Raw genomic sequence first — 23,657 nt, forward strand, 5'->3', positions numbered from 1 at the left:
TGGGTAAAAATACAAAATAAATTCTATGAAGCTAGATAAGTTTTAGAACAAAAAATAGCAGACACTGAAAATCCAGAAGCACAGTCCTGTTCTTGCAGTCTATTACTATCAAACTGTGTACAAGGGTGTTTCGGGGATTAGGCTGAGTTTATCACATATTTTTCTCATCTTGTGGCTTGATATTGCTCCATAAACTGGCAAAGACAGAAGACAAGGCACTATTTTTCTTCAAAATTCTTTGTATAACACCTGGCTATTAGCTATCCTCATGAAAGCTTATCTCTCATACCTTGAACCTCCTCAGAACAGCTGCCCATTTTTGCTTGATTTCATAAATTTAAACCAAGTTTCAGCCTTGGGAATAAATGGCTACAGCATTCATCCCTTCAGCAGCAGTTACGTCTGGATATCAAAGTTACAGAATGGTCTGTGGAGGCCAAGGCCATTTTGTATAATAAAAATGGAAATTTAAGCTCTGGGGCTTCCTCAATCGATGGCGATCTAGGCACACATTTGGAGGGCTTCAGAATTGCTCTATAGAGAAGCCTATCACGGAGTGAGGAATGGAACATAGGTCTCCTGGCTCTAATCCTGCCTTTTACCTAACAGGTTGTGTGTCTTCCCATTCCCCTGCTAGGCTGACTGCTTGAGCTGTCCTGCTGGGACCAAGAGCTCATCCTCCGCCCCTGCCCCTTTTCCGCAGCGTGTTCTGGGGAGCCGTGAGAGATGAGGTTGTTCTGCTGGATACGGTGTGATAGCAGAGCGCACGCAGATAGGCTGATGCCGTGCTGGTCGAGGGGTCCGAGGACCTCTGCTCCTCTTAGCAGTTAGATGTCTTAGTTGTTAGATGTCTCCTTCTCCTGGGAGACAGCACATGAAATCACGGAGGCCTGAGACAGTGCTGCGGCTCCTGCTGAGACCAATGGCAAATTTCCAGTAGACGTGCAGAGGGACAGCACTACCCTTATTGCTTTAGCAGATCTCTATTTTTAAATTTTGTCAGTAGGGATTAAAAGGTGGAGGGGGGAGGGGATAAGAATCCTCTCCAGTTATAGCTTATCGCTTTAGCCTGGATAAATGTTATCACCTTCCCCTCCTTGGTTATAAAAATGAAACATCCCCATCTTATTTTAGCCTACTTCAACCCATTTCATTGCTGGAGTACTGCTGCTGACTTCGGCACAGTCACGTGAGCCTAAAACCTCGACCAAGCAGATCTCCACATTTATTCCCTTATTTATAGGCAGCCCTGCTCTCCCTGCTTGCCAGCTAAATTCTCTCATGGTAATTTCTTCAAACACAAACTGAAGTCCTTTACCTTGCTGCAAGCTGCTGCTGGAACGAAATCCCCACTGAAATCTCCCTTTTGAATTGCAAAGAAAATTGTCCCCAAAAGATTTCTTTTCCCCTTCAAGGGAGAGCAGCTGGCCTGCAGGGCAGGGCTGGGGCTGTTGAGTGCCGTTCCCCAAAGGAAGCCTCCTGAGGCTGCGAGCTGGGAGCTACTCAAGGGGATGCGCTTTGGGAGGCACGTGTCGGCTTTGGGAGCCGCCAGCCCCGGGCTCCATCTACGGAAAGTCACCGCTTGTTTTGCCCCATCTGGGAATTTCATAGCACCGTGTGGAGCCAAGGTGGCGGCTTCCCGTGCGAAGAGGAAGCGGGGCGGGAGAGGGGTGGAGGTAAGGATGGGGGAGGAGAGGTGAATAAGGCGATCAGACAAATTTAGAACATCCTCTTCTTCCAAATTTAATCTCCAGTAGACAACGGACTTCAAAGGGAAGAAAGCCGCTGTGATTTCCTTCGAGCAGCATTGACGCTTTGTGTTTGATTGTTTAAATATATATTTTTGAATATTTTATGAAGACGTTCAATATGTGTGTAGTGTTGAAAAGGGCCTCCTGAGTAGGGTTATTTTTTCTTTCCCCTTCCCCTAGCCATCAGGGAGCAGAGCTGCCAAACCATGAAGTTCGGCTTTATTCTTGTAGAAAATGTACTTTTTTCCACCGTAAATTAAGTTCCTTATGTTACCATTATACTTTAAAATCATCGCGCTCTCTGGCCTTTAAATATGTATGGGGAAAGGTACCTCTTGCTAATACTAAACAGATCCCAGCTAACTCTACATCTCATCTTTGTTATTAATAAACCCGTGCTAAGACACACGATTTGACGTTTGATTTTGCCTAACATGATTTTAATTCTGGGCAAAAAAAAGCATTTTCAGTCTTGTCAGATCTGTTTAATCACTGATCCGGTTCAGTGTGCATTTGCCACTTACAGCTTTGACCTTCATGGGTGTTAAAGCATGATTAAGCCTCCGGTCTCAGATCTCCTTCTGTAATTTTCCTGAATTTTCCTAATGGCTCTGAACAGAGGTGCCACAGCTTGATTACGTCAGAAGTATTTACGTGAAATCCATGTTTCCTACTACTGTCAGAAGAGAACTGCTGTTCCAAAAGAAAGCAACTCTCTTGCTGTGCCTCCTTCCCCACAGCAACATCACCAGCCACTGCCCCACGGTCATAATTCCTTCGTCTTTGGTCTGTGCTGAAAATGTAATAACAAGCGACCTAAAACAATGCCAACCTGATCACTTGTGTATTCATTTGAGAGGCACGAGCATCAGCTCTCAAAGCCTGAAGCTGAAATTTTTTTCGAACAGGAGTATTATTTGAACTGAATCCTATTTAAACTGCACTGCCATACAAGACTACTGTTTGTCTGGAGACAGAAAAATAAATTGCATGCTGCATAACAACAAGAATAAGAGCGAAACTATTACATCATTGGGGAAATTCCCACTTGCAGTCCCGAGTGCAGCTCTTCCCCTGGTTAGCTCCAAAAGCTAAAACAAGGTAGCTCTGAAAAGGAGAATATTTACTTGCCTCATCTTTGAGAAGCCAGTATATGGTAAGGAGGGAGAAGCAGAAGTTAGTTATCATGTGGCAACGGGTAGGCACACTGAGGTTTCCCCAAACCCTTCGTTTTTCAGCCAGAAGTGATCTCAACACTCCTACAGCACATCCTCAGTCCCAAAAAGCCTTCCTGTGTCCTGCTGGAAAAGTCAGACCTACAGCCTGGGCTTCCATTCGCCTGCCTGCAAATAGGCTGCAACGGGTGAATTTCAGTGACCTGCTCTTTTACAGACTCCAGAGCTATTTGTCTGCGCTTACTTTCACATATTTCTTGAAAGTAAATTGCATTTCATCTAGCAAATAGAGGATTTCCCCATGTGTTAATAATAATAATAAACTAATTATTCCCACCAACAGAAGCTAACCTGCTTGGCATTGGTGCTGTCCAAGGGTATGCGGAGGGTTCATTCTTATTAAATGGATTTTTGCTCTAGTTTATTTTCCACACTTGCCTTTCATATCCTCACTTCTTCCTCATAAGCAGAACTTATAGATACTGTTTTTTCAAGAATCTCAGAACATTACAAGTATTTATGAATTTCAGACAAAAGATGTCTATGTTACTAAGTCCCCTTATTTCTGCCATCCTACGATTTACCATCTTAAGTCATCCAGGCTGCTTCTGTGCCTAGTGGAAATCAATAGGCTGCTTTGAAAGTGTTTCATCCCTTTCTTTGCTACAGAGAGAATCTGCTGACTAGCCATAGACCATAGCTTATAGACGAGTGCCATCAGCTGAGTTAGTGACATGAATAATTCTGATTTTTTGGGGTCTAAGTTCACACATATTTTTAATAAGTACTGTGAGATCCCAGGAAAACACGTGGTAGCCACATGTAGCATTAGGAGAAGCAAATTTTGTTCTTCAACTCTTCCAAAAATATTACCCTACAAAATTCATATAAGATAGGCATAATTATTTCCAGTAAAGAGATGAGGGAAATGGGACCTGCAATGGGTACCATGCTATCTTGCCTAAGATCTGAGAGGACTGGGGCTACTGAATCAAAACCTCCAGTTATGATGTCCAAGTTTTGGATTTCAAAGACAGTCATACCTTAGGGAGGACTTTTCTATTTGCCTATGTTGATGTTGCTTAAGATACGTGTGGAATGAGACCACCAACCACTCTGAAAGGTCAAATATCTGCCCTGCCTCTAAAGCAGAACAGCCCTGGCTGGTTGCCTCTACGGTCTTGAGGGGAAAGGGAATGTCTCACAAGCCTCCTGTCTGTCTGTTCTCTTTCAGTATCCCTCTTCTGTAGAGATGAACTTCAAGACGATGATGTGGGACCCAAGAAGAGGATTTGTCATCCCCTCTCATTCTTTTGTTTACTCTGGAGTACTCAGATGCACTGCAGACGTCAATGGAAGTGTGTTCACCTCCTATTACCTGGCACAGAGATTGGGTGAGTGACTACTGTGCGCCAAGGAATGACCACAGTGTTTCTATTTCATAGCTAAGCTCCTGGGTATTATTTCTTGGTTAGCCTCAATTATATTTGATACTATCTCACTGGTATGTATCTGTAGCAAGTCCAAGCTGGAACGCTAAAAGCAAACTCATTCTTCTCTTTTTTTCCTATTCAATAGAACTTGGAATCGATCCACTCCTGGTTTTGAAAAACTACCAAGTGTTGAGGTGGTACAAAATAGGATTATTTTATTCAAACCCCACCAAGGCTTTGTTTGCTTGGATTGAGCTATATTTACATTAAACCAACTGCTGGTTTAGGACAAACCAAACAGTAGCTTTCTTTTTGCTTCTGGTCATTAAACACACAAGATCATGGTATAAAAATCTCATTAACCTGCTAATGCAAATCTTTTCTTTTTTATATAGTTTCTCTTGGTGATTTACCATACCCTTTCCCTTGTATTTACAGTTGAGCTTCAGCTCAGAATTAAAATCTGAATTTGAAGCAACGGAGCATTAAATTTTTGAGTGCTGAAGCCAATTAGAATTTATTTTTCCTTTGTTTTCAATGTATGTTCTTTCTCTCCTCATGTATTATATTTTTGAGAGAGGAGAGTTTATTGTGACTTCATTCCCATTAGATCACGGCATCCTTCTATACAATTAGCACTCAGCTTTAAACAACAGGCTTGTAAATGTGTATGGCAGCCGAATAAAAGTCCTGGAAACCTCTCTCTCTCCCCCCCTTTTTCTTCATTGTTGGAGCAATTATTTTTTACTACAATCATGAATGCAAAGCTAAAAAATCCATTAGGTCATTGCTCGCTAGCCCAAAAGGACACAGGCAACACCTTACTCTCGAATGTCTTACTGTACAGTGGTCAGACGTCTGTTTGGTATGGGGCACCATAAACGTGATGCAGGCTTATTTCAGAGTTAATGTATTTAAGCCATCAATAAATATATAAGAGCAAGATTTGGGGATCCCATTCAGAAAGGAAAGGTAGCCGGTCATCAGAGGGAAAGGCAGCTGGTCATCAGAGGGCAGGAGACACGTTTCATCTTTTGCAGATATGCAAATGTTGAGGCACTCAAAAGGATGAGTCACTTCTGAAAACTTTTTTCTGAGAATGGCTGTAGAGCTGATGAGTGAGGGTTGAAGCCCAATGTGGCAAATGCAAGAAAAGTAATATTCATAAATTACTGTGTCCACGTGGGATCAGTTAGCCTGATCAGCTGATGTTCAGGCATTTATACAGCTGACCCGATGTTTCCATTGTGTGGGCATTTCCACAGAAATGACAGAAGAAGGTGAGGTGTTTTGGAAACTGTGAAAGGAGTGGGTGTTGGAGAGGCAATCGGAGTGCAGATTCCATCTTAAATGTGATTGATGCACAGAGTGCTGCGTGGTTACACCTTTGCTTTTTTCATTTCAGAGGACAGAGCACAGAACCTGGCTCTGAGAGCAAATCACAAAAAGCTGCTGGTTGGAGAAACCCTCTCTTTGGAATGCGAAGCAGAAACCTTCATCAACGGGCGCATTGAGCTCATATGGAAATGTCCTAATGGGAGGGTGAGTTGATGAAAATTCAGTATTCTACTTTCATGCAGTCTCCCCCTACCCAAAAGAAAGATCTGTTCACAGGGCTGAGTAAACCTTAATGACTACTTATTCTGAAATATAGCCAACCATTTGTAAGCCTACAATTGATCGTATTTTTAGTTTGGATGAATCTAAAACTTATCTGACCATCTTGAACCTGCAAATTAAACTGCAAATCTCGGGCTAAATAGACTCTTGCAAGAAAAGCCAGGAGCGTATGTTTCTTGTTGGGAAGGATGGCTGTCTCATTTCTTCTGGCCTGTTTGCTGATCCCGGCTCACAGTGGCAAGTCTCAAAGGCAGCCAGGAAGGTTGCAAGTTGTCAGCCTGCTCATCCATCTTGGCATTTATTAAGTAGGAAGAAGTGAAACAAAAGCCAATTGTATCTGCTGAAATCGCCACCGAAGAATGAAATTTAAATTCTGAGTGTAGGTTCTTGAGCCTTCCGTGGAATGCAATATAAAAATGCCAGATTTGAAGTAGAAACATGTAGGAGACTGAGCATTTCCTTTGATGTACTAAAACTGTTCAGTTCTCCAAAGGAAAAACAGAGGGAAGAAGGGGTATTTTCCAAATCAGTTCATTTATCTGAGATACTACTCATGGTTCTGTTTGATACTCAGAATTAAAGTGATTGCTTTTTTTTCTTTTTAGTTCAGCAAAATATACATTTCAAAGAAGCATCTAAGCCCCTTGGAAAAGTGTAAAATATGATTCCTAAAAGTTGATTATTTTTGACTTATTTTGTTTACTTAAAGAAAGAATGTCCGATTTCATTTTGGTGAAGCAACTACAGAAAATATAACATAGAATTTATAGAAGTGCAAGCAATATGGTGTTACTGAATTTTGTTTCTTGAATCCTGTATGATGGGAGAGAGTTGTTTTCCTATGAACCCTCCTTAGATTTCTAACACTGTACATGTAAAATTTCTTGGCCAAATGTCTGGGATCAAAAATCCTATCAGAAGTGATAACATTTTCTAAAATTCTACAGGGATTTGCATTGGCACTTGGCTGTCATAACATATTCTATTTCTGTCATAATATATATTTATTTTAGAAAGCAGGAGTTTTTTAAGACAGAAGAATACTGACTGTGACAAAAAACCCAAAACGAAAAACAAAAAAACCCAAAAAACCAAAGCACAACTCTGACCCTAGAGATGCCAACAGCAGTTTTGCACTGAGATCCCTGGGATTTGGTCCCTGAGAAGGGCTGATCTGTGATGCATCCTCTTATTTACCTGCCTGCCCAGATTTCAGTAGAGAAGCACCACAGTTCCACTGTTTCCCTCTCTTATTAGACTCGATAATGAAACCTCACACAAGAGCTCTTCCTGCTGATTTGTCTTTTATATTATTTATTTCAGTGATGGGGAGATACGATAATTTTGATATGAATCACCGCTTTTCTATACTGGCAGACTTTGAAAGGATGAACAAAATAATCCAGTTTATGCTGCTTTTTGACCCCCTTTTTTCTGACTTCCAGCACCCTTATCCTAGAAGAACAATAGACCAGAGCGGCACGGTGTATAAAGTCGTCAGTAACCTGACAATTGAAAATGTCACCATGCAAGATGGAGGCCTGTATGTATGCAAAACATTCAACGTAACGAGGCTGGAGGCCAACGTCACAGTTACCGTGTATGGTAAGTTCTGCGGCTAAACCAGAATACCCAAGAACCAAGGTTGTTAAGCTTAAAGGATAATGCCACATTATTAAATCTGTGTTCAAAAAACGGGCAGAGGTGGCACTTTGGGACATGGTTTAGTGGGCATGGTGGTGTTGGGTGGATGGTTGGACTGATGATCTGAGAGATCCTTTCCAACTTTAGTGATTCCTAGTTTTTACTTTCATTAAAAAATAATGCAGCCACCAAGCCAGGAAACATGAAATCCTACTCTCCCCTTAATTGGTTTAGTGGTGGCCTTGGCAGTGTTAGGTTAATGGTTGGGCTGGATGATCTTAAACGGCTTTTCCAACCTAAACGATTCTGTGATTCTATGATTCTATACACAAATGGCATTAGGAAGAATGCCAACTAGTTAAAGCAACCATTAATCATCTCTAATCAATCTCTGAGAGAGTCAGCACCCAGCACTACGTTTTCAAAGAAACTTCAAAGAGCCCAAGACATGTCTGAGGATATGCATTAACTGGGAGCTGAACTGTTTTGAAAAAGCTGGCACCAAGCGTGGTTGTTGATGCCCTGGAAAATCTGGCCTGCTGGCATTCACATGGCCAAGAGATACCTCGGGCATTTTTATGCACTGCTCCAGGGGCAATGCAGATGCATATTGTCTGCATCAAATATAAAGTCCTTCATTTAGAGACAGGCCTTCCCGGCTGTGGCTGAGCCTTGCAGGGGAACTGTGGTAGCAGCTTGTCATTCCATTTGGCTGTCTGCAGCTTCCGCAGATCTGTATCGCAAAAAATCCAGGGTAGACACAAGGCACTTCAAAGCTGTGAGCGCTGTACTGTGGCAGATCTGCCATTACTTGTCCTCCTGTTCATTTCTCTTTCCAGACAAGCCTTTCATTACGGTTTCACATAAGAAAGGGCCTTACTACGAGATTACATCAGGACACAAGTCATTGAAACTAGCTGCAAAGGTGGACGCCTTCCCTCGTCCAAACGTCACCTGGTGAGTACCATCATCTTCAGCAAAACCAGGAACACGTGACCTTCTTCTGGGCTCCTGTCTAGGATAGATTTTCACTGTTCCTTACCACACAGATAAAAAAAGAGATGAGAGCTGGGAATGCTCATAGCTGTGGTCTCACAGTTCAGCTAAGATGTGACTCCCTTCTTGGCTGCCATACGCTCTGTGAAGCTGGGCAAGCCATACCTCTTTCCTATGCTATTTTTCTCTCCCAGTCATGCAGAAAAGGTCCCTACAGGAAAAATGGGGGTTTCATTTACCCTGGACACAGAACTGTTTGGAAGATTCAAGTAGAAAGCTATTGGGGAGGGCTGCCAGTTTACCACCATTAGTTGTGGTCAGTCTGCAAGGAGGCAGTGCGTAATGGAAAGCTGCAGGACACATCCTCAACATGAGAAATTGTTTCTCTTCATAACTTCCAAGTAATTTTCTCCAATCCTGTACCACCAGCCATGTCAGATCCTTGCAGACAATGCAGTGAATCCTCCCGAGCAAACTAAAGACTCCACCGGACTGTAATGGATCAGCTTAATAGGAGGGGCAACATGTCAGCAACTCCAGGAGACATTCATGTCTGTCTTTACCCTTTCATCCCTTGTCCTCTCTCTTGCTACTTTTTCTGTGCTTCATGCTACAGGGGGTCTTTAACAACCCCATCCAACACCTTACACGTCTTTAACCGTATGAAATCCCGTACAGCTGCTGGCATGGGTTTGCCTGTCCTGGCAGAGGAGGTGGCTTGGGTGAGCTGGCGTCTGCACAGCGCGCTTTTCCTTGGCCAGCTGAGCGCCGCGCAGGGGGGCCTGGCAGGCAGCAGAACGTATTGGTCAGGGATGGGTTTGCTGCCTTTTTTTTTAGCAGTGAAATAACATGAAATTCTCTCATATTCGGTCAGACCAGTGCAATCAGTGCTGCCAGGAGATATTTTTAATTGTGGCTGTTATTTAGGAGATGGAAATGTTTTTGTGAGTTGAAGTGGGGACCGTCCCCCTTTCCTCTGCCAAGGCTTTGTTCTCGGGGCTCAGCGTGGAGCTGCCCGGGACCCGCAGAGCTGCCTTCCCTGCATGTTCGAAGCTACAGCTGTTGATGTTGGAGGTCTCTCAGTACAGTTGTTTAAACGACTGCAAAGGAGGTTTCCAGCATTCTCAGGCAGTAGGACACATGCCCCAGCTTCTCCTTCCACCAAGCCTAAAGCTCTGTGTGTGGCAAACTCTGGCCTATTTCATATTCATAACCCAAATCTGTTTATCAGCTTAGCAGTGGAGTCTGCTCATGCAGACTCTGCTATCCTGCTCTTCGCTAGTGAAGATGCAATATTGTGGATTCCTCCCTGACCTGCCTATTGACTGTAAACTCTCCAGGTCACAGACACGAGCTTTTTCAGAAACAGTAAAGGGTCAGGTATACATATTGAAAGACAATTCTGCTTAATTAATATCTAGTTTTAAAACTGATCACATAAACTTTGGCTAACCGATGATTTCCGGCACTTAGTATTGCACATCCAGCATAATTTGGGGGCATCTCAATGTACGTTTCTGATCGTAGTTGAGCACGCAAGAGGCACTGTTCATTTGTATCCATTAAAATATCTTGTTCCTGTTTGTTGGATGAAGCCATCCCATAGCACTGCAGGTGCTACTCAGTGTTAGTGTGGAAGGATAAAAGGAATAGATGGCCAATTCAAGCAGTGATTACAGATCTGTGTTCCCCGTGCTGTTTCCGAAGGATGACTCTTTACCCACCCTAATCTGGGTAACAGTCAGGTTTTCTGAGGGCTAACATGCATGCACGCACATGATCAGCATTGACGGGACTTTCAAAACAGGTACAAGGACGGCAAACTGATCAAGGATAACCATACTTGCTATGAGCCGGATTCAATGAAGTACAGACTGGGCATAAGAGATGTGAGACCAAAGCATGCTGGAAACTACACCATCGTCTTGAGCAATGCAAAATATGGCCTGTATAAGAACCTCACCATGGAGCTGGTAGTGACAGGTAAGGACTTGATATTTATAATGACTTCTACTGGGTTCTCATTTTTTGTGCGAACCTACTTTACCAGTCAGCAGGAATGGGTGACATTTCCCCATATTTAGCTGACAGGAGCTGATACAGCACTGTGCATAGATTACCACCTTATTTAGGAACCACTGAAGATCCACCTCATTTCACCACATTAAATTGAAGCAACAGAATGGAGAGCTGGTATGAGGAGTTAGTCTGAAACTAGGTCATCTAAAGTCACTCTCCACTGAGATACTGCACCTCAGAAATAGCCCGCAGCACCTCTGTGTCTCTGCAGAGGGAAGCAGAAATGGCTTGCAAGTGAATAAACTTAACAGGACTTAAATTTTAATAGGAGTTTGGGAGGATATCTAGTAGTGAGGTCTTAGAGCTAGGGGCACAGTTTCCCAAGAGAAGTGATGGAAGTTTTATCCCTTGAGATTAAGAACTAGTTTGGGCAAAGCACTGGAGAACATCTGTTGGGACAGGAAAAGTCCCAACAGGCCTGACGGAAGGAATTAGATAAGCTACCCTGTCTTTTATGTCTCTCCATCATCCTGCTACAGAAATATTTTCTAAGTCTGTATTTTATGTATTGTCATTTATCTGCTGGGAGCACTTGAGAGACAGGTTCATTTTCAGGGGAATCTGGAGAATACTGAAGTAAACTGTGGTGTGCACTGAAGCAGGTTCACTTGACATAGAGGGAAAATAGATACTGGAATCACATTTATTAATCTCCCCTGCTGGGATAATGGAAGACAGAGCCACATTGTCTCTCTGCACATCCACTGCCTCTTTTAATCCATTGAATTTGGCAACAGAGATTGAATCATGAGGGCAAGTAGGAGTTCAGCAAAAGTTAGCTTTGCTTCCCTTTGTATTTCCCGAGGTTCACTCAGGCAGTGAGATAAAGTTATTGAGATAGGTTTGCTTTCTTTTCTGTGGTGAACTCTTTTCTCCTTATCCTCTTTACACCTAAAAATACTCTCAATTGTCCCGTTTTGTATACTTATGTACTGTTGCACCATGTAACTTCCAGCATTTGTGTTTTTCTCATTTCACCTTTCACCTTTCAGAAAGGACTAATGCCTAACAAATGGAGAACTTCTCACTTAGGCACATTTGGCCTATTAAAAAGGCTAAGTAAGATACGGTAGCTTAAACCACCTTAAACCTTACATAAACTAATGCGTGATTTAGGAGCGGAGAGAGCTAAGAACATGCTTATGGTCAGGGACTGCAGCTCAGCTGATTCAAAGGACTGCGTTAAGCTGCCATAATTTGTTCACTTGAGATTGTTTATCCATACATGGTTTTGCTGTCTTGTTAAGAGAACGGAAACATTAAAAGGAAGAGAAAATTAAGAATGATAATAAACTATCTTGTCAAGGTAAATACTGGTGTTTGCATGCAAAAGAGAATGTTTACTTGCAGAGCAGCCATTCCCCAAATAGGCATATAAAAAACAAACAGACCTTGTTTGTATCAGCAAGATGCTATTTCAGGATTAAACCATCCCATGCTCTTAACTACAGCACAAGCCTTTCATCTTTATTGTATGTACAAGTATGTGGTCTGCTGTCTCTCACACACGGTGCATGCCTAGCATGGTGCTCATTGTTAGCCTTTCTGAGAGATCAGCCCATCAAAGACTTCAATCAGGAATAATTATTTCATTGGAAAAACACCGTTTCTCAAGACTCTGCAAAGTCCAGCAGCTGCACGAATGTTACCCACTGGAGAAGGTGCTGCACGGTGAAGCACAGGAAAATGAACAGCAAGTGTTTCTTTTCTGGTAAAAGCAAGTCCTCCCAGAAATGAGAGCAAACAAAGGAAAATACCTGCCAAAGAGTGCCATTGTTTTTAAGCTACAGGCTGCCAACAATGAGGATATTTGCCTTGATTGTAGCCAGGACTGACACAAAACACCTAGGAAATCTCTCTTGCCTTTGCCAGGCTCTTCTCTGCAGCACTAACCTGGCAAGCTGTACATGAAGCACTCAGCCCAAGGAAAGGGTCATTTTGCCGAGACGGATGTGGGTAGAGACGAAAAAAGGCAAATTTTGCTCTTGAAGCTTATCCAACAGCAGCAAACTGCCTTTTTTCTTATGCATTCAGTTAGAGGAAAGGGACTGCTTTTTCAGATCTGGGCATCGTTTGCTTTACTTTCAAAAAAAATTCTGAAGCTCCAAACTGAATGCAGATTTGAATTTTTCCCTTAACTGCTCAACAAATAACCTGACACTTTATCTCCAGTCATCATGACTGACATCCTGGTATCACACCTGAATAGATTAAATTGCTTGGGGTTTCAGCAGACACTTAGACATGGAGAAAGAGACCAAAACACACTCTCTAGCCATTTTATGCAGGGATTACCTTGCCCACCACTGAAACACAATCACCTCTGAGCAGGGAGGGGTGATTAATGTCTCTGCTTAGAACCATAGGCAGTCTGCAATTACTGAAGCTGGAATCTGAACACAGGGATTAGCAGACTTGATGGAAAGATCCTCTTGGGCTTGTAAGTGAACACAGTGGTAGGAGCATCAGTTTTGCATCATGTCTAAAAGGTGGAGCCTGCAGCAATTCAGCGCCCGATAAGCCTCATGCTGAGTACATAACCATGTACGAGCTCCCTATTACCGAGAAGTGACATTTCTTTTTGAGTAACAGCATTGTTCCCCAAAAGCCAGGGCCAGTCTTTTAAATTTCAGAGCTGCATCTGTGAAAGTGAGTGAGTGCAGATCTATACTCTTAAAGAGAAGATGGAAAATTATTTACGTAGACTTTTGAATGAGTCATTTGAATGTCACTTCTTTTGCTGCAAAGGGACACTGCATTGAAGAAATTATAAGTAAGCATACAGCCCCCTCTCCTGTGAGTCTCTTCAAAATAATGCATCGTTAATGTTCCTGAGCATCGCAGGCAGTATAACTGGCAGTCAGCGCGCTGTGACAAACCCATCACCGTGAATTTGAACTAGGTGTAAAGGAAGTTGACTTTAAGTCAATAGTGTTGCGAATTGTTGTTCACAAACGAAGTACAAATAGCAGCAGGACTCATTCATCAAATTGCACTGTATTAATTTTTGCGGTGTATTTTACTCAGTGATAATGGCAGCAGAAGAGAGCCCTTTCAGCAGGATGAGAACTAAGAAGTCATCTGCTTGAGCCCTGCAGGACAGGCACTCATATCTCCTGACCTGCTGGAAGACCAGCACTGCCACAGCCTTTCCTTGGAGTCACCTCCCGTATACTTAATTGGTAGCAATCACAGTAGTTCTGACATAAAGCGTACGCTGTATGTGCAAGGTATTTCATGCCATGGTAATGAGTAAAATATTAGGAGCTATTTCCCCCCGAAGTTTGATATGGCCATAAAACTGATGAGTATCTGCAGAGTGCAGAGGTATCAATCGTCTCAGCTCCAGAGAGACAAGAAGGAGCAAAATGGGCAAATAACTCCCAGAGCTGCAGGGTGGGAACTGATAGCAATGCTGGCCCGAGGCGAGGACCTGGTTGACAATACGCAGGAAGGAGCATGCTGCCTGGCCTGGAGGAGAAGAGAATCATGCTGCTATTCAAAAAATGCCTCTTTAAGAAGTGGCTTAGCTGTGCCTCTGGTCACCCGTGCTCCCACTGCAGCTGGAATTTAATCTTGCAGGAGCACATATCTCCCTTGTGGAGTCACCTTGGCTCATTGTAGGACTCGAGTCCCCAGGAGGTAGCTGACTGCATTTTCAAAACACTCCTTCTTTACATATTTACACATCAAACACTGTCCAAGAAGCGGCGGGTTGCTGTGGTTTTGTTTTGTTTGATTAAATTCTTATTGAGAAAAGCTTCAAGAAAATAATGTCCTGAAGAATTTGAAGGGGAGGGAGCAAGGAGAAGGAACAATCCTAGCAAACAGCTGGTGGCTGCACATCTGAGCCAGCCAAGAAGGAGAAATGTGGGAGAAAAGAGTTATTCCGGGCTGGAGTACAAAGCAGTTTCAGAACAAAACATAAACAAAAAAACCTCAAATCTATTTATGGGCAAGCAGGCTGCATTTCATTCTCACCCTTGTACAAGTCATCTGCATGTATCAGGGTTCTTGCTGAGCCCTTATGGGGCAGTCAGCACGCTCTGCCCACCACGTTGTGAGTGAAGATTGTATTGAAGCATAAGTTAATTCAAAAATGGGATGAATAACCTCCTTCACCACTTTGCCTTTCTTCTTTGTCCCAAAGTTTCTCTCCTGTGCTCCCTCAAGACTCTTCCAGCAAATATTGCTTTCAGTTCCAGCTGCTCTAGTCAATTGAAATTACATTCTCTCGTAGAGTCCTTGATCCCCCAAGCTCTTGTGTTGTATCTATAAGAAATGCAGGATTAACTCCTAGAAATAGCTTCTGCCATAAGCAGTGGTAATTCACAGGCTGCTTATGAATTCCCTCTCTCCTGGGCAAGGACTGGAATAAAAGGGTTGCATGGAGAATTCACGTGTGCATTGCCATGTCTTCCTTGTTACGTCAGCGAGGTGACCGGCTATACCTTGGTTTGTTACTAGGGAGAATTAGCTCCAGAGCACTTAATGATGCCTATGTTGCCCTACTCTGTAGTCAGGCCAGCTCTTCATATTTGGTTTAAAATCAAAGGCAAAGGGAGTTCTGTGCCTGACCTACTTTGGCTTGCAAGGGATGAGTTGACATCAAAGGAGTCCCCAGTGATCTCCATAAAAGTTAATAAATATGCGGTGATCCATGTGAACAATACCCCATCACCTCAACCAGATCCAGAAATAGTCTGAAGAGGGAAATGAGCCTTCAGGATGAGGTTAATACATTTGGGCTGTGCCAGTTCAGAGAAAAAGAGCTCTGAGAGTGATGGATCTCAACTAAAGCCAGTTGAAGACAGAGGGAAGACTCCCACAGTCTTTGATGCTTGGAAGGGCCACCGAAATCTCTTAAGTTGGATGCTGTTGCACTGTGAGAAACATTAATTTCTTTGGATTATTAGTGCAACCCAACTGATGTTTAGGTTAAAAGACTGAGCCAGACATGAGAAGCAGGGCTACATAAAATGATCTACCTTCACCTTGCCTGCGTGCTTCAGTATCCTGCCAGGACTGGTTTTCCTTTGTGTATCATATCCATCTCCTGCTTGGAGGATGACCCATTCAGCAAAAGCCAAAATAGAAAATAGAATTTTCCACCTCTTGGGCCAGCCAGGCAAACTAGAAACCCCCAAATAAAACACAGTCTGTCCCCATCCAACCGCTGTTCTGATGTGTTCCTCCCCAAGCTCATTGCTTTGCTTTCCTCCTGGCTACTGGCAGCAATGGCTGTGGCCAATGCTTTGGGTGGGCAGGACACTCGGCTGAGAAGAGCAAGGGCAAAGAGACACAGTGCTCCAGTCTATCCTTCAACTCTCATTTATCAGGCACAGGCAGAAGAGAAACAACTACCTTTTTCTGGAAGATACATGAAAGAAAAGAAAAAATGTAGCAGCACAAACAGACTGCAGTGGGCCTTTCCGGCACACTAATTATTAACAAATTGTGAAGAATTTTCTCACTGACATCATGCAAACCCTGCACACTTGCAGCTCCGCAGTCCAAGCTCCACTCAGACTCTGTGCGCTCCCAGGAGAACCCCGAATGAAAAAGTCAGATGAGCTATTTTCATTTTGTTGGAAGTAGCCAAAGCAATTTTAGGAAGAGGAAGGTGGGGGCCTGCTGGAGTTTGCCAGAAAAATCTGAAGCATTCAACTCACGTCTTTGCAGCAGCAATCTCTCTCTGACAGCCCTTTAAAAATCAGAGTGGTGGGGGGAAGTCGGGAAGCGGCAGCATGTGGTTTCCATGCTGTCTCTCAGCCAAGCCTGCAGGTATATTAACTGTTGTTTTTCTCTTTTGAAAAGCAGGCAAAGGGGGCAGAGACAAAAATCCTAGAAAACTACCCGCTCTGCTAAAAATTAAGCAGGTCATCATTACGCATTTGATTTTGAACTCTGTTTAGCCACAAAAAATAAGATGGGGAGAGACAGACAAGAGAAAACCCTTTTTTTCCCAAAGCTTGGCTGCATCAAGGTTGAATGACAGATCTGGGAAAGGTAGTACAGGACTGGAAAAGACAGCTTTCTTCCTACAAGGTGAAGATAGATACATGCAAAAGTGACAGTACAAGGTCAGAAAAAACAAAACCAAGCTGCATTGCCATCTTAGCAACAAAATTCCCTGTCGGGTAGGTCAAGTGCCTTGTGAGTTGTCCTAACATCTATTCATACAGTATCCAATGGCATGGTTCCTCTTCCATTTGCTTCCCCCCCTGCTGGCATTCCCAGCCCATAACAGTGGGTTACAATGGAGCAGCAGGGTGTGTGTGCTAGAGATTAGGCAGGCGACCGATAATTGGTGAGCCTAGTTCTATTCCTGGCCATGGTATTGACTCACAGAGAGATTTTGGCCACTCATTTCATCTTGGCATCTGCTTCCTCAGAGGTATCACGGGGACAATGCTGTGCACCCACTTCACAGCAGGCTTGCATGTAGTGCTGCGCAAAATAAAACAAAAAAGCAAACAGAACAAAACAAAGAAAACCACCCAGACAAAATCAGCTGGGGTCAAACACAATGTTCTGTTCAGCCTGAAACAAAAGGTTTGTTTTCAGGTCATTTAACTTTCTTTCTTTCCTTTTAACAAAAAAGAAAAAAAAAAACCAAACCACAGAGATCACTTGTAAACTGAACACAGACAAAGTGTTTTTACTTTGGGGGAAAGAGCTTTAAACTAGATTTGAAGGGGGAATGGGATAAAACCAGGCTCACTAGAGATAAGCCTGGGAGCAGAATACCAATGTTGGAGGGACAGTGTGCTAGCGAGGTCCTTCGGTCTGCCGTCTCAGTGGAGGTAGGGGATGGAGATCCGTGCGGCAGCAAAGGTGCAAGGGTTACCGATGTGTTAGAAGCCACAGAAGCACCTGAGAAAGGTCACATAGGAATTGGGGCTTCTTCCCCCCCAAAAGGTGGCGGGATCAATAGCCCAGCTGAAGTGCATCTACACCGATGGGTACAGACATGGGCAACAGACAGGAGAGGCTGGAAGCCATTGCGCAGCAGGAAAACCATGCTATAGTTGCCTTCACGGAAACATGGTGGGATGATTCACACAACTGGAGTGCTGCAATGGATGGCTATAAACTCTTCAGAAGCGACAGGCAAGGAAGTAGAGGCAGTGGGGTAGCCCTGTATGCTAGGGAGTGTTTTGATTGTCTAGAGCTTAACGATGGTGACAGTACAGCTGAGTGTGTTTATGGGTAAGAATCAGGAGGAAGGCCAACAGGGCAGATATCATGGTAGGAGGCTGTTACAGACCACCCAACCAAGATAAACAGGCAGACAAAATATTCTATAAGCAGCTGGGAGAAGTCTCACAATCGCTAGCCCTTGTTCTCGTGGGGGACTTCAACTTACCAGATGTCTGCTGGAAATACAATACAGCAGAGAGGAAACAGTCCAGGAGGTTCCTGGAGTGTGTGGAAGAGACCTTCCTGACACAGCTGGTGAGGGAGCCAACTAGGGAAGGCGTCCCGCTGGACCTGTTGTTTGCGAATAGAGAAGGACTTGTGGGTGACGTGACAGTTGGAGGCTGTCTTGGGCAGAGTGATCACAAAATGATAAGAGTTTTCGATTCTTGGAGAAGTAAGGAGGGAGGTCAGCAGAACTGCTACCTTGGACTTCTGGAGGGCAGACTTTGGCTGGCTTAGGAGCCTGGTTGACAGAGTCCCTTGGGAGGCAGTCCTGAAGGGCAAAGGAGCCCAGGAAGGCTTCAAGGAGGAAATCCTAAAGGCACAGGAGCAGGCTGTCCCCATGTGCTGAAAGACAAGCCGGCAGGGAAGAAGACCAGCCTGGCTGAACAGAGCTTTGGCTGGAACTCATGAAAAAAAGGAGAGTTTATGACCTTTGGGAGAAGGGGCAGGCAACTCAGGAGGACTACAAGGATGTTGTGAGGTTATGCAGGGAGAAAAATAGAAGGGCCAAAGCCCAGCTAGAACTTAATCTGGGTACTGCCATAAAAGACAATAAAAAATGTTTCTATAAATACATTAGCAACAAAAAAAGGTCTAAGGAGAATCTCCATCCTTTGTTGGATGCGGGGGGAAACATAGCGACAACGGATGAGGAAAAGGCTGAGGTACTTACTGCCGCCTTTGCCTCAGTCTTTAATAGTCAGACCAGTTGTTTTTGGGGTACCCAGCCCCCTGAGCTGGAAGGCAGGGGCAGGGAGCAGAATGAAGCCCCCATAATCCAAGGGGAAATGATTAGCAACCTGCTACACCACTTGGACACATGTGCAAGTCTATGGGGCTGGATGGGATCCACCCACAGGTGCTGAGGGAGCTGGTGGAAGCACTCACCAAGCCATTTTTGATCATTTATCGGCAGTCCTGGCTAACCAGGGAGGTCCGACTTGACTGGAGGTTAGCAAATGTGACGTCCATCTACAAGAAAGGCCAGAAGGATCTGGAGAACTATAGGCCTGTCAACCTGACCTCAGTGCCAGGGAAGGTTATGGAGCAGATCATCTTGAGAGCCATCACGTGCAACATATGGGACAACCAGGCGATCAGGCCCAGTTGGCATGGGTTTATGAAAGGCAGGTCCTGCCTGAATATGGGCTGGCAGTGTGCCCAGGTGGCCAAGAAGTCCAACAGCATCCTGGCTTCTATCAGGAATAGTGTGGCCAGCAGGAACAGGGAAGTGATTGTCCCCCTGTACTCGGCGCTGGTGAGGCCGCACCTTGGCTACTGTCTCCAGTTTTGGGCCCCTCACTACCAGAGAGACACTGAGGTGCTGGAGCAGCTGAGGGAGCTGGGGGTGTTTAGTCTGGAGAAGAGGAGGCTGAGGGGAGACCTGATCGCTCTCTACAACTCCCTGACAGGAGGGTGTAGCGAAGTGGGGGGTCAGTCTCTTCTCCCAAGTAACAAGCAATAGGACAAGAGGAAGCGGCCTCAAGTTGTGCCAGGGGAGGTTTAGATTGGGCATTAGGAAAAATTTCTTCACCGAAAGGGTTGTCAAGCATTGGAACAGGCTGCCCAGGGAAGTGGTTGAGTCCCCATCCCTGGAGGTATTTAAAAAATGTGTAGATGTGGTGCTTAGGGACATGGTTTAGTGGTGGGCTTGGCAGTGCTAGGTTAGCAGTTGGACTCAATGTTCTTAAAAGTCTTTTCCAACCTAAACGAATTTCATCCTCTTTTTCCCATACTGTTTGACCAGTCCAAACTTGCATTAATGAGTCTCCTATCTACCATACAGAACAGTCACCTAGCTCAACTTGCAGAGCTTATACTTCCATTAAGTATCATACAAACATCAGATGAAAGACTCTAAAGTGCAAATTATTTTTGCTTTTGGGAAACAGAAAGGATAAATAGAAAACAAGTTGCCTCTCTGTCAATAGTTTTAATGAAGCCCCATGTGCAGCAAAGTACATAAGGTTGAGACTAAATGCTTCACTGGACTACTCTGTGTTAATTTTAATGATGTGCTTAATGTGAAAAGATTTTTTGAAACCCCATTTAATGGTAGTGGGGAAGGTACTTAAACAGCAGTTCAGTCAGGGGTCTGAACTGAAAGTAAAGCAAAGTTTCTCTTAAAAAGGCAGGGAAACTTTCTATGGGCTGTCCTCTATATTTGGATGCTCCTTTGGGTGACAAGTGTGCAACCCCATAACATTTACAATGAATTTAGAGATAGAAGAGTCTCTTGCAACAGGGGTAACGCCAGAGGGTTAATGCCCTCATCCTTGTACATATTATTTGCTGCTAATGCCACAAACTAAAGATAACACTAGAAAGTAAGGTGCGATTTACATAATGCTGATCAATTTGAAATTTACAGTAAGCAGAACTGCTTTTTGATTGCATTTCACAGCGCAGGAGCAGCAAAGTCTTTAGTTATTCAGGTCAGCTCTCACACCAGCAATTGCACCTCTGCAAAGCGAGTTGGGGATACAATCACACTTTAAGCCAGAGAGGACGAAAACCCATTTATTTCAATACAATTAAAGCCATCTGAACATTGCGCATTCCAAATGCAGCCAGAGATGAGAAAGCTTTTAAGGTTTGTTTGGCTTCTGCTTGAGAAAACTCAGCCTGGGGAAGGCAATGGCCAAGGGATGGAAGGCGGAGGCTGAAAGTAAGCAGGCAGATCTCGGTGCGGGGGGCAGCGGGAAGCAAGAAGTGGGACAGCGACGGATACTTCACATCAGGACCGAAGTGTATTTAAAGATCTTGTCTTGCAGTTCAGCACTACTGTAGCAGGCAGGACTGCTGGCTGGGGGCAAGGCTCTCTAGGAAGGTGCTCAGCAAGCCCAAGGTTAGGATAGCAGAGGGTGCTGGAGGTCAGGCTCTCAGTACAGTCGCAGAGCTTGACGGAGAAGGGAGGGCTCTGCGCTGCACTTGCTGGAGGAGGCAAGGTGCACTGGAGGAGGCAAGGTGCACTGCAGGGGCTGTGCAGAGGCAGCTTGCTTGTTTACTCAACCTCTGTACTGCCATTAGTCCAGCGTCTGCTAAAGCTCTCCATTCCCGACAGCTTTTTTTTTTTTTTTTGCATGCTTAAAAGCAGCAGTACACATGCGAATGTATGTGCGTTGCTGAAATCCACACTTCAGATGCATAATTTAAGGTGCAATCAGAAATGTACTTGGATTTTGGCAGTGCTTACAAATGCATTCGTATCCCAAGCCTTACCTCACACCTAAGCATAAGCGAAGATAAACAAGAGTTTGTGCATAATCCACCATGCTGCTTAGTAAGCAAACGGGAAAGAGAAAGCAAAGCACTGTTTGGAGGAGGGAGGGAGTTATCTGAGAAATACCCTACCAGGCGTACCTTAGCTAATCACTGGCTTTAGGCTAAAAACTCCTCATCACGCGACTGTGGAGAGCCTTTTTGCAGGTGAGACTGCTGCAGATGCCAGGCCACTGAGCCAACTCTCTAGTTACAGTCTGAGCAAATCTAGAAGGCCAGTACCCACCAGAGAATCCAGTTAACTTGTTTCCATCACTGATGGAGGCAACTGCTGCAAATAGGATTTGGCCCAGCAGTGAGCAAAGTGAATGGAAAAGCTTCAGTTGCCTTCAGGGGGCATGGTAAGAGGTAAAACAGCCGTGACAGTGTGCAGAGGTTTGGGAAGTTTTCAGCCCAAGAAATATCCCCCACATGGGTACCCCACATCCCACATCACAATGCCAACGCCCGTACAAGCACAAAGAAGGCACATCCAAAATTGCGGAAGGGCCTCTTCCCCACTGCGGCAGTGCCGCAGTACGAGTCATTTGCAGAATGACACCTACCACCATTACAACCTTTGCGGGGAAAAAAGAAAGACACTTATTAAAATTGCTTCAATTTCTGAGCGTCATGCCCACAATTTGTTACGACCCCACACTAACTGTGTTATAAGGCACTGTGAAAGAAACGATGGGGAGACATTTTTAGCCAGCCCCTCAAGTTTTAAGAAAATAATTGCTTAAGCCTCATAAATAATAATTATTTCAATTGATGAATCATTTTGACTCATTTCAAGTAATATTTAATAGTGCCATGCAGTAAAGTAATTGTGGAATTAAGAATTCATTCGTCACTCATGTATGTCCTTATTTGAATTAGATCAAGTTAAAATTATTATTTCTTTTTTAGAAGGATAATTTAAATGACAGTCAACATGTTCATCATTTCACCAAGAGTACAGAAAAATCTCCTAATATTAAAAGATTGTAATCAAACCTTGTCCCCCCATAGTCTTTCACACACACAAACCCACACAAACATACTGTCTCTCCCTCCCCAAGTATGTAAAGCTTCGTTCTTACAGCCCAGAAAACATAACACTTGAGCAACCTTTCACATAACACTTGAGTAACCTTTCACACTGAACTTAAGAGTCTCTTTCTCCAAGTTAAAATCACGCTTCTGAGGTCAGTCCAGACATGCTGAACACAGGATTGGAGACTGAAAAGAAAAACATCTGAGATAATGAAAAATTTGCTTCTCTCTCCAGGGAGTTTTACAAAATTATTTTTATGATCAGAAATAATTTACCGATGGGAAATGAGACGCCACTTACAAGGAAGTTCAACATTAGTCCCAATAATTTGTCCTGTAAATTGCTCACAAATCTCAAAGCACTTGGTCAGCGATACGTTGCATAACCCAGAGCGATGCGGTGCAGGGAACCCTGTGTCCGTGTTACAGACGAGGATGTGAGTTTGAGAGACCCTAACCACAGTCGGAAGTACTCTCCCGTCTGCTCTCTTCTTCATGTTCTCCTTCACAACGAGACAATCCCTCTCCCTGTCTGAAGGGACAAAGGAGCGAGGAGTGGATATCTGGAGCCTGACAGAACATCATCTGCAGGCACACAGGGAAACAAGACTCAACCAAAGGGGATCAAAAAAGCAAAAGGCAACACGAGAGCAAACCCAAGCAAGGTCTATCATTTGGGTGTTTCAACTGAAATGTTGATCAGAACCCAATGAAGGTTCTTTAAGGCAGCTGATGTTTCACTATAGCATGGGAGTTAGGATTTGGCTGAACCAACTACAGCCAATGCTCCTTTCATGGGGCGGAGAAGGAAATGCTGATGTATTTTCAGGCAATGATGAGGTCAGAAGATCTTTCAGAGTCTGAGCTGGCAGCCATGAGAAATGGAAAGTGAGGATCCCACCAAGACACGGGATAAGCCTGGTCAGTCCTCTCGTAAGAGTAGAGGGCTGGAAGGGAAAAAAAGCCATTTAAAAAAAGAGGGAAAGGGCTCATGATTGATGAGGTGGGCAGTAGCTCATATTTACATATCTGGGGCCTCCTTGACAGCAGAAAAAATAAGTTAACCCGAAAAATAGAAATCTAATCTACATTCACTTCCCAACTTGTCAAAAGCCCTCAGTGTAAAGCAGCCGCACTTGGCTGCACAGAGGTGTTCCACAGAGGGACCCCAACCAATAAATCTGTTTGATTTCCTGTTATGAGAAGCAGACAAAGAGATATGGCTAGGGATGGGC

General features: G+C 44.1%; 1 protein-coding gene across 1 annotated transcript in view; it reads left to right on the top strand.

Annotated features, from left to right (window-relative positions):
- The window catches only part of LOC104027334 (vascular endothelial growth factor receptor kdr-like), a 127,423-nt gene that overhangs the window by 44,633 nt on the left and 59,133 nt on the right, over window positions 1-23,657 (top strand). Inside the window, exons 6-10 of the mRNA XM_075720773.1 lie at window positions 4,161-4,320; window positions 5,765-5,901; window positions 7,425-7,584; window positions 8,463-8,580; window positions 10,427-10,602. Of these exons, the coding sequence (XP_075576888.1) occupies window positions 4,161-4,320; window positions 5,765-5,901; window positions 7,425-7,584; window positions 8,463-8,580; window positions 10,427-10,602 (751 nt within the window). The remainder of the gene's footprint in view (window positions 1-4,160; window positions 4,321-5,764; window positions 5,902-7,424; window positions 7,585-8,462; window positions 8,581-10,426; window positions 10,603-23,657) is intronic.

Source organism: Pelecanus crispus, chromosome 13, assembly GCF_030463565.1.
Source record: "Pelecanus crispus isolate bPelCri1 chromosome 13, bPelCri1.pri, whole genome shotgun sequence".
Taxonomy (NCBI): domain Eukaryota; kingdom Metazoa; phylum Chordata; class Aves; order Pelecaniformes; family Pelecanidae; genus Pelecanus; species Pelecanus crispus.